Raw genomic sequence first — 11,986 nt, forward strand, 5'->3', positions numbered from 1 at the left:
CCGTGCATGAATAATTATACCGAAATTTGCATATTAATTTTACTTTTTTTGGTAAATGGCTTTCGTGTACTTTTGATCTGACGTAACTTACAAATTAACTTACGCAACCCCTAGTCAATACCTCGCTCTTTACGCCAAAGTTCAAATTTTCTTCCAGTTTCCAAAGAATGGCCCCTTAATCACAAAGGCCGTTAATTAGAATAAATAGCTCTGATGAGACTAAAAAAAAAAATTAGCGCAAGGAGCGAGTTAATGTCTAGGGGGCGAACCCAATCATGTACGTATTAATTTCTGTTTGTTTTAAGTTTTGATGTTGCTCCTTACTTTCAGTTGAAAAAATTGTTTTTTTATTTTTTTTAAATGATGCTGGGAAATCCGGTGCCCCCTTCATAGCAATGACCCTTCCTCCATGGAAATATCCTCCCACGTACAACCTGACCCCCCCCCCCCACCCCCCAACAACCAGAAAAAATTTGCCCTGAAAACTTCTGTATACCTCCCAATAACCAATATTAAATGTAAACATTGGACATAGTTCATAACTTGCAGACCGTCCCCCGAAGACTGTGGGGGTCATCCTCAAAGACATAGTTATTGTATTTTTCGAACATGCTGAACAAAATGGCTATCTAAAAATTATGATTCGGTGACTTCGGGAAAAAATGAGGGGGGGAGGGGGCTTAGTTGCCCTCCATTCTTTTTGGTCACTGAAAAAGGGCACTAGAACTTTTAATTTCCGTTCTGAACAAGCGAATCAATCAGTTTTCTGGTCTGCCCTAAGAAAATGTAAGGATGCCAAGGACAAAGAAAAATACAAGGATCTTTGTGGTTTTATGCTAACGTTATGTGGTCTGCCACACTCTTTAGCAGCTGCTGAAAGACAGTTTATGCTACTTGGTAACATCAAAACCAAATTACGGAATGGTCTTCTAATACAAACGACTAGTTGTTTAATGCATGTCAAGCAACTAATTTGGCGTTCTGGAATGTTGCTGGAATCCTGGATTATACATTTTGAAATGCTCAAGAAATACTCCGATTGGCAAATAGCTAGCAGAGGAAGAAATGAGGCTGACTCTCAGGCTGAACATAATTTTCAAGATGAATTCTCGCTAGAAGACTAATCTTAAGCTCCCATTAACTATTTTTAGTGTTTACTTGTTTTTATGAGTTTTGTGCTTGTATTGAATGGTTGTTTTTTTTTTGTTTTCAATATATTTTATGTTGACTGGCCCCTTTGAAAGATGTTTTCAAAGCGTCTTTTGGTCAATATCCCAATTGATAAGAAAAATAACATCTAGGTTCTGAGATTTCAAGATGGACATATTTAAGACGAAATATGGACATATTTTGGCTAAAATTACATAATTTTGGATACTCAGGGGACATATTTATGGACCAAAAAGTTGTCAACCCTGCTATTGAGTTGGCTAATGAAGTTTTTTTACGTATTTATACTTTTCATTATTTTAAAATTATTTTGGTTTAAATTCTTTCTCTTTTTCAACGTTGATTTTCTCTTGGTGACGCAGGCCAAATATTTGTTTCGGAAGAATATATATTTTTTTTTCCTCCTACTAACCGTAGACCTATTAGTTTCAAAATTTAATTCTTTGTTTTTTATGCTAGGCCACATCAGCCTTAGATCCTTTCTTGATAAACCATCGCTTCTTGTTTCTTGACACACTCATTTACAGAACAATTATGGATATACCCACATCTTTTTGGATCTTTTTGGATACTAAACTATAGCTATAATTATCAAAAGAATGAATATAGCCTTTTTGTGGAATTATCAAATGCTAAGATGCAAGTCGAGAAGGTTGATATTAAAATATATAGAAACTACTTATTCCTTTCCTTCTTAAAAAATGATACCCAGACCGACAATCCGGGTTATTGTCACTCCGGGCCCAGACTGACAATCTATGGCGTAATTTTGTATATATACTGTGTCATATACCAACCAAAATAATGATGCTACAATAGAGCTAGAAGACCAAATTTTGAATTCAAAACAAGCTATGATTTTATTAGATAAATGATGCAAAAAAAATCTTTCATGTGAAAGCAAAGAGTGACATTACAAAAAAACGAACTTGAATTAGAGCTCTTAAACCTTGTTCTCTACACTAAACGTCAACTTGTGCTTTGGAGAAAAGACGTACTCTTTATTACCACATCTTTTTGGATACAGAGGACTTCAGAAAATTTCCATGTCGTTAACTTGGATTTAAACTAAGCATTGTTGCGGAAAACTTCCATCATGTTAATAAATATCTTTGAGCAGCACATCATGACCAATTTGAGACCTTCTTACTTCCGACAGATTTTCACCACATTTATGCACAATATAATTTAGCTTCCCATATAATTCGTAAATCTATTCAATGCAAAGGAACTAGACATTCAATGCAAAGACTAATTCATAAGTCTTTTGTAATATCTTGATGCCTGATCCTGATGCAATATATCTTTTGTAATATCCTGATGACTTGTTCCAATAGAGTTCAGTGCCAACAAGTACATATACCAATAAATCACCATCTTCGACAATTAATGCAAGTGCTGTATGTCCAAAACCACAGTTCCAGGTCAGGGAGGTTGCTAAGCAATAAAAGTAGTCAAACATAGTATTTATTTTTTCTTTCATGCATAATACACCCACACAAGCCGCGCGCTGAATTTGCTAGGGACTCAGATTGGCTCGCGTCTTGATAATCGATATAGGGAATTACAGTGTAGGCTATATGGTTTTAAAACTCTTCACACAAATCGTATCATGCCACTCAAACAGACTGGATTATGCAATACAATCAAATATGAACTTACGAGCTAAAACTCATAACAAACAATGATGCGACAAGTTTCGCTTATTCTCAGAAATATCACAAATCGAAGTTGGCAGTTGTGAATTGAGCTCCATTCACTTTTGGTCCTGAGGTGTGAAAATTATTCCCCGATAAATTTTAATTAGCCTATGAAGAGCACAACTGACTACCTCGTTCTGCTCGTTTTGCCTCTCCTTTTTGTCACACGTAAGTTTAACCTTGTGTGTAAGCTAATATATGTTCGTTTTAATTTTTAGAGTTGCTCATTAATTTGTGTTTTTATATTCAATAGAAAAGAAAACTAAATTAATAATTAATCGATATTGCCTTGGCCCTATCTGTCTTATGGCCTTACAGCCTGACTATTCACGCTTAGTTTGAAAGCTACTGGATATTTACTTACTGTCTTTTACTTTACTACTACTACTAACAACTCACTTCAGCACCAAACGGCCTAATACTAACACAGCTACGCACGATCCTCCTCCGTTCCAGTCTATTCAAAGCCTTCCTCTTTACATCCTCCCAAGAAGTTCCCATTTCCCTTAAATCTTTCTTTACGATATCTTCCCACCCCATTCGGGGACGACCCACTTTTTCTTTGGCCGACAAGGTCAATCTTTGGCAATCTGTCATTCTTCATTCACAGTATATGTCCTAGCCATCTCAATATTTATCTCATTATAGCCCTAGAAAGTGGGATTAAACAACATTTTCGTACAGCTTACTATTTGAGATATGGTCAGTCAGTCGGCTACCCAAAAGAAATCTGTAGGCAATTTCTCTGGAAAACATCTAGTAAATCCTCCTCCGTCTCTCGGAGCGCCCACGCTTCAGGCCCCTTCTTAAACACTGTCACGACTGTAGCTTCCAGCATTCTAATCTTGGTTCACAGACATATCTTCCTATTCTTCCCAACTTTCTCAAAAATGAAAAAAACACCCTGGGCCTGGGCTAACCTACTTTTAATGTCCTCACTGTGCTTTAATAATGATACTACCTACGTAAATGAAGCTGTCCACTTGATTGATCTTTTCGTTGCCCAACATCACCTCTTTACTTTCACTTATTTCTAGTTTTAGCGACTAAGTCTTCTTGACATTAATTTTCATACTTATTCTTGCACCCTGAACTCGCAAAGCCTCAAAAATTCATTCATTTTCCCCAATATTTTCCTCAATTGCTAACTTTTTATTACAGATGAGCTATAAAGTCCTGTGATATAAACTATATTGGGAATTGGAAACCATCTATCAAGCAACACATGGTGCATGCTTTTTTAAAATACGATTAAATTGCAATTTTCGTCTCATAACTGTAGTTATTCACTTCAACTCTTAGATACCAGGTCTGGTGGATACCAAAAACGGTTCGTACTGTCGCTCAATTTTGTACCTCCTTCTTCTTACACTAGGTTTGTAATCAACAGGGCCAGAAACCCTTGACGGTTTGTCATTCCAGAAAAATGTAAGTTAAATACTGTGTTTTGTTTTAGAATACTAGTGTTGTAACTATGGTCTCATATTAATCAGCTTCTTTATTATTACTTAACAACATGTCTTTATCCATACACTTAGCTTGTAAATGCTCTGGATGTTTGTCGTAATAGTCATTGTTCGTCTTTCTTAGTTTTACCAATTTTTAGTTTTACCCAGTTTCGATTTTTGTTTTGCCGATGAAAAAGGGTATCAGAACATCTCGTTCTTTGATTGGTATAATATCACTATCATCAATAAAAAAAAAATATGCCATTGTTTTATTCGAAATTTTTCCCTACAGGTCGTATTAGATATCTATTATCTAATTAATTGATATCTATTAATATCTATCTATTAATACGAATACTGCACGTGGTAACAACGCGTTTTTTGATGCACACTAAAGCCTTCAAAACCTAAAGAAAGTGGGTGATTTCTTATCTTGCATGCGTAAAACTGCTAAACAAAAGTCAGCTTATTTTTATGTAAAAAAAAGGTTTCATTATCATAAAAAATAAAGGTTGACATTAGGAATAACGTATATGAGAATTAAAATTAAACAAACGGCCAAAAAAATATTTAAAAAGAGGTTATTCTATTAAAGGCAAACCAATAACTAATTCTATGCAACTGGAGTTATCTTCCTACTGACTTTGTATTATTTTTGTTTTACAGTAGGCCTATATACCAAAATTAGAACTATAAGAAATAGTAGGAACTATAAAAATGGATAAAAAATAAAATCACCCAATAACTTGACTGTCGAATATGAAAACCTCTTCCCAACAAGGTTGTAGGAAAAAGAGAGCAAGTATTTTGGTTAAAACAAATGTAAAACAAAGACCTTCAAAATAAATATCTTTTCCAAGGAATATTCTTAGATTTTGGATGGCCAAAGATATCTTAAATATTTAATATTGTCCCAGAAGCGAAATAACTGTATGCCCTAAGCAAACGTGAACACAAAATTAAAATAAATAATTTATTCAAAACAAGGGTCAAACAGAATCTTGATCAAAGAGGTTCAAACAGAATCTTGATCACTACTGAAGGTGACCCATCTCGGGTTAAAACTATCAGGCAGGAGAGAATCACTGTTAGTTTCTTTGTAAATTAGATCAGGACGACAGAGAAAGATTGGTATGTTTTCGCAAAATTCCACGAAAAATTGTCGACATGCACCACAAGGGCCAACAAATGTATCGCCCATCTCAGCACATACAGCTGCAGCAGCAAAATGTCTTTTGTTTTGGGACACTGCCTGAAAAAAGATTAAAAGATTATAGCAGTAAAAATAATGTTATTGTATTTCATAACTTTTAAGTCACGAAACAAAACTGATAAGCATAATACTATACTGGTAGCAAAACATATTCATTACAAAATCCATTATTTCGGATTTACTAGGTCGAGTCTAAAAACTAAAGTATAGCTAGAATTATCAAAAGAATGAATATAGCCTTTTTGTGGAATTATCAAATGCTAAGATGTAAGTCGAGAAGGTTGACATTAAAATATATAGAAACTACTTATTCCTTTCCTTCTTAAAAAATGATACCCAGACCGACAATCCGGGTTATTGTCACTCCGGGCCCAGACTGACAATCTATGGCGTAATTTTGTATATATACTGTGTCATATACCAACCAAAATAATGATGCTACAATAGAGCTAGAAGACCAAATTTTGAATTCAAAACAAGCTATGATTTTATTAGATAAATGATGCAAAAAAAATCTTTCATGTGAAAGCAAAGAGTGACATTACAAAAAAACGAACTTGAATTAGAGCTCTTAAACCTTGTTCTCTACACTAAACGTCAACTTGTGCTTTGGAGAAAACACGTACTCTTTATTACAGTGTTTTGAAAATGAGTGTACTCATTTAAGCGTTTTTGCTTTAAAATATAAGAGTTTTCAGTAAAACCAGGTATTGCAATATCTTAGTTTAGATTTTTAGAACACAATAAGCAAATAAAACACCACTCATTACAAACTGGCTACAATTGCCAAAATTCTATTGCACTTAGCACACGTTAAACTTTATCTTATAGAGCTCAGGGTTGAAGGGATGGCGATGGTATGGACATCAAGTTTGGAGTTATTACTGATAGTTTTAACTTTTACTGTCGCTCTCTAGTTCCAAGTAAAAAAAAAAAAATACTTTCTGTAAATTTTTCATTTGTTTATATTAAGGGTACTATGAACTCCACACCTGATATGCTCCATAATGCACCGCCTTACCAAGTTTTTGGATATATGCTTTGATACGTATTTTTGGATACTTTTAACAAAACGGCTATTTTGTCATTTTACTCGAGTGGCACTTGTGCCCACTTTGGACCACAATGAGGTCCTGCAACAAAGAGGGGCGGCTAACAGTTTACTTTGGCGTGACTTTTTCTAACCCTTAAAAAGGACACTTAAATCTCGATAATTTAGCTTGAATGAGCCTTTGTTCTCGTTTCTAGAGACTATGTCTTAAAATTTTGAGTTCATGAACATTCTCTTAATATTCGACTACAACTGGGTTGATACAATTCCCACTGAACAACAACAATCAAATAAACACTCTTCCATCAAGATCTACCTCAGAATAAATTACGAAATCCGTACTTCTGTGGATAGAGGGCTTAAACCTCCACTTTGTCACCCTCAGACCATTTGGGCTTAAACCTCAATATACTCTACTTATTTGGGATCGGCATAGAAATTAGATACTTTTGATGAAACTGTTGTTTCCCAACTACCATACTTTAGCGTATCAGTTACTGTTGACAAAGATGGCTCTTTGCTTACCGTCCACTACCAAGAACGATGTGAAAAGTTCGATCTTGACTTTGACGACCAGATTTGGCTGAATACACATCAATCTCAAACTATCGTTTTCGTTTAACTTTGATTTAAGCTTTGGCTAGACAAATATTCATAGGCACTTCCTAAACTACAATGAAATAGAAATAGACTTAAGAATGTTAAGGAAATGTATATGCACCTCCCTATGTTATTATTTCCAAATAAAATGGAATAAAAATACAAAAGGAACAGTGTTTACTGTGCTTAATGGAAAGAAATTAAACACTGAAACGGCGTTTAATTTATGCTACTATTGTTATTTCTAGCAACATGCTTGAGAAACAGTTTTATTTGATACATCTGTGCATATATTTGGAACAATATTTCTGGATAGGGGGAATTTTTACTATATTTATTATTTTAAAGTAAATATTAAACATATTTCACAGTAGATCTCCTTTCTGATGCCCGTGTCACAAATGCAGTCAGTTTTACTGGTACACAAGAGTCGGGAGAAAAAAAAAGCTATAACAGTACTTTGACAAGGGCAGTCCTTTCAGCACAGATAGCTAAGCCATAGGAGCAGTTTTCTACGTTACAACCAGTTATTATTTCACCATCTATGGTCCGTAGTGCAGCACCAACCTTAAATTTGCTATAAGGACAGTATGCATTTTCTCTTGCATCCCGAGCAGCAATCATCAAATTCTTATTATCTTCACTGAGAACTATAAAAGAAACATTAATTGTCAAAATTAAGAATTTTAAGTGGCATCTAGAAATGGCTTATCCCTGAAATTTTCCCTGAAAGTTTCAAATTAATACCCTTATCCGCTCCTGAGGTAGACGCAGTGTCTTTTTATTTAATACTGCACCCCCTAGGTGGGTGCACTAATACCCCTTAATACCCCTTAGTCGTTCTTGAGAAATTGTGGATAAGGTCTTTTGACATCCTGAACGCACATAGTGGCTTTGCATTTAATTCAGCATCGCCCTGAGCATTCCTTGGAATTTTCTTTTGAATGGTACTAGGCGTATTCCTCTGGAACCCCCCCCTCCCTCCAGAAAATTCTTCTAAAAAAGTTCTCCCAGAAAAGTTCAACCCAGAAAATCCCTGACATAAAGCATTATTAATAAATAACATTTCCTTCATTATAATAAATAACATTTCCTTCATCTTCAAGTTGGGGGGCTGAGGGGGATATGTGCTTTCTTATGTAAACTCATGTCACCCCTTCATCTGCATTATGATGGCAGTTTTTGTTCTCATCTGACATTACAGTTATTCTTGAATGGCTTTTCAAGGACAGCCACGGGCGAGCACCGAGGGCTTTAGCTTCCCATTCCCAAGAAGACCAATTATACTCAAAATGCACAAAATTTTGAAATAATCAGAAACAAAGAAGACACTTTTTTGGTATGATAAAGCCTTTTTTGATACTTGTCGGTTATTGGAAACACACCCAAAAAGTGAAGTTAGGTTAATCCTAATGAAAAATAACAAAACATAATGATGAAATAATACTTTAGAAACATAATGTTGGAAGCCTAACCCACTTAACCTAACCACCCCAAATTTGGAATTATTTAGCCCAAATTGTACAAGTCAAATGCATTCTGTCTACGTCCAATGCGTTGTATCACCCATCACTTGTTAATGTTTTCTGAGATGTAACCTAAGCGTAATTCTTGAATGTGTTTCCAATAACCGTAAAGTAACCGCATTATATAAATGGTTTCTAATCTAGCCCAATCTAACCTAAACTAGATAAATCAAAATACCAGCTAAAATATTTAGTTAAAATATACCTACAATCTAGTGTATATACACTCTCTCACGCTAAGCTGAAACAAACTACAGAAAGAAATCGGTTCTCTTCAACGAAGAACTTGAGTGTTGTTGCTATAACACATAAGTAACATAACGCGTTCTGGGGGGCCTGATTTCCATAATTCTCTGTTGTAATTTCCATAATTTTGCTACTAAGGTGTTTTATTTTCATTACACTTCGATATATTTCATTAGGATTAACCTAACTTCACTTCTTGAGTGTTGTTGCTATAACAGATAAGTACCCCCCTGTTTTTAAACTTAACCTCCCTTTAAATTTTCGCCCTCATCCCCAACCCTTAAAAAACTATTCTAGTGCCTATGAGGCCTTTGTAAGGCATACTTCAAATATTTCAGATACTAATCATAGGCAGCGCGCTAGCGCTGCATAAGTAAAGAACGATGTGGCCACAATGTGTTTTTTTTTCTTCTTCTTTCTTCGACAGGCACTTCGTATCAAAGGAGTTGTCGTAGAAACTTCGAAAAGGGCTCATTCGATTGGAAATTGGGGTGGCTAGTGCCCTTTTTAATAATTGAAAGTGATTGGAGGGCAACCAGCCCTCCCCCCCCCCCACGCCCATCATTCTCCCAAACACATCCAATCAAAATTTTGAAATAGCCATTTTGTTCAGCGTATTTGATTTCCAGATAGAAAATATCTTTTTGAAGAGGCACTCCTCCACACCCCTCAGGGAAAGAGTTTTAAGTTATGCCCTGAGGGCATATAAGAACAATGTTGGCACAATGTACCATATATTATTTTTTTACTTTAGAGCAGGGCACTTCATATGGAAGGGGTCGTCTTAGAGACTTCAAAAGGGGCTCATTTGACTAGAAATTGAGCGTTCTATGGCCCTTTTTAATAGTCGAAAGTGATTGGAAAGCAACTAGCCTCCCCCCCACGTCCATCAATTCCCCAAACATATCCAATCAAAATTTTGAGATAGCCATTTTATTCAGCGTAGTTAATTTCCATATAGAAAATGTGTGTTTTGAGGAGGACTCTACCCCACAACCCTCAGCGCACGGGTTTTAAGTTATGCCCTGGGGGCATATAAGGTTTTTATAGAAGGCGTTGTCGTAGAAACTTCAAAACAGGTACATTCGATTGCATATAAGGTTTTTATAGATAGAGTTGTCGTAAAACTTCAAAAGGGGCTCATTCAATTCGAAATTGAGAGGGCTAGTGCCCTTTGTAATAGTCGAAAGTGATTGGAGGGTAACTAACCCCCCTCTCACACCCACCATTCCTCCAAACACATCCAATCAAAATTTTCAGATAGCCATTTTTTTCAACATAGTAGAAAGTTCTGGAAAGTAGGTCTTTGAGAATGACAACCCCCCCCCAAAGCACTCAGGGCGAGGGTTGTAAGTTATGCCCTGGGGGCATATAAGATTTTATTGAAAGTTTTGTCGTAGAAACTTCAAAAGAGCTCATTTAATTGGACATTGAAAGGACCAGGGCCATTTTTAATAGTTGAAAGTGATTGGAGAGCGACTACCGCCCCTCTCACGCCCACCATTTTCCCAAACACATCCAATCAAAATTTTGAGATAGCCATTTTGTTTAACGTAGTTGAAAGTTCTGGAAATTCGGTCTTAGAGGATGACAACCACCCTAACAGACCTTAGGATAAGGGTTGTAATTGATTCCCTGGGGGCATATAAGGTGTTTATAGAAAACGTTGATGTTTCCAAAAGGGCTCATTGATTTCCAATCGAATGAGCCCCATTCGATTGGAAATCGAAAGGCCTTGTGCCCTTTTAAATAGTCAAAAGTTAATTGAAGGCTTGATATTTTTATAGTCAAGATCGACGTTGGTATAATGTTTTATTTTTTGTTGTTGTTGTTTAGACCAAGGCAGTTTATATTGAAGGATTTGTCGTGGGAACTTTGAAAAGGGCTTATTCGATTGAAAATAGAAAGCGTTGATGTCCTTTTAATAGTCGAAAGGGATTGAAGTGGAACTAATCCCCCTTCCACCACCACCCTCCCACGCCCACCCTCCCATTATGTTTAAGAACTAAATGTTGCCTTTAAATTAAATCAAAATGCACTGTTTTGATGCTAATTCCCAATAAGGCATCTCAGCACTATCCCAAGAACCACTGAGGGTATTATGTTCAAACTTTCAGGGCTACTTCTGCTCTTAAAATTTAACCAAATCAAAATAGCGTAAGTGTATCCCAGCTATCAAAGAAAGTAAACTAGATTTTTTTGCGAATGGTATCAAGTTTTCCATTTCAGGTCAACTAGAGGAGGTATGAAACTAAATTAAACACTACTATTTGTGTCCAGATTTTTAAAAGGGTGCATGTTGTTAAAGATTGCAGAAAATTTTTCTCCAGCATGCAAATAGCAGGGCAAACTATAAAGTCTTAAAAAACGAAAAGATTTAAAGTATTATTTTTTTTCGCTGAAAAGACTATTTCAAAATAAAACTAACAGAAATTAATTAAAAAAACTTTTTCCGCAAAATAAGTTTTACATAGAAAAGTAAAGAACTCCATTAAACAAAAAATGAGCAAAAATAATATCAAATAATCTACCAGGTGTGAAACTATCACAGATCAGCATCGATAAATAAATGAAACCCTAAACGAGCAGAAATTAATATAAGTTGGCCTCAGAACCCCTATGCCTTCCCAAGGCCAGAACAAAATTTGCACTTTACTGAAAAAATACAAATGAATGTGCATTGTCAGTTGAATGTAGATATACTGATATTTAGTAATCAAAATATTAATATTGTTTGATTTATTAAAGTTTTAAAAGTAATAACATTTATATTTTTTCATTAAAGTGCATATTTTGTTCTGGCCTTGTGAAGGCATAGGGGTTTTGCACCCAACTTATGTTATTTCTGCTCGTTTTGACTTGGAGTTGGTTATTTTTTGTAATTTCTGTTCGTTTTGGGTTTCATTTATATATCGATGCTGATTTGTGGTAGTTTCAAGCTTGATAGATTATTTTATTTTATTTTTGCTCCTTTTTGTTTAATGGAGTTCTTTACTTTTCTTGAAAAACTTATTTTGTGGAAAAAGTTTTTT

The 11,986-nt window shown here is 35.3% G+C and overlaps 1 protein-coding gene across 2 annotated transcripts in view; it reads right to left on the reverse strand.

The window, feature by feature from the left end:
- Window positions 1-5,283: 5,283 nt before the first annotated feature.
- The window catches only part of LOC148951314 (cytidine deaminase-like), a 43,923-nt gene continuing 37,220 nt past the window's right edge, over window positions 5,284-11,986 (reverse strand). For both annotated transcript variants that reach the window (XM_089090231.1, XM_089090232.1), the window contains exons 2-3: window positions 7,642-7,832; window positions 5,284-5,570 (exon numbers count right to left, since the gene is read on the reverse strand). In XM_089090231.1, coding sequence (XP_088946357.1) covers window positions 5,334-5,570; window positions 7,642-7,832 — 428 coding nt within the window. In that variant the 3' untranslated portion in view covers window positions 5,284-5,333. The remainder of the gene's footprint in view (window positions 5,571-7,641; window positions 7,833-11,986) is intronic.

This window comes from Artemia sp. Qi Xiang Cuo, chromosome 6 (genome assembly GCF_049724085.1).
Source record: "Artemia sp. Qi Xiang Cuo chromosome 6, ASM4972408v1, whole genome shotgun sequence".
NCBI classification, from domain to species: domain Eukaryota; kingdom Metazoa; phylum Arthropoda; class Branchiopoda; order Anostraca; family Artemiidae; genus Artemia; species Artemia sp. Qi Xiang Cuo.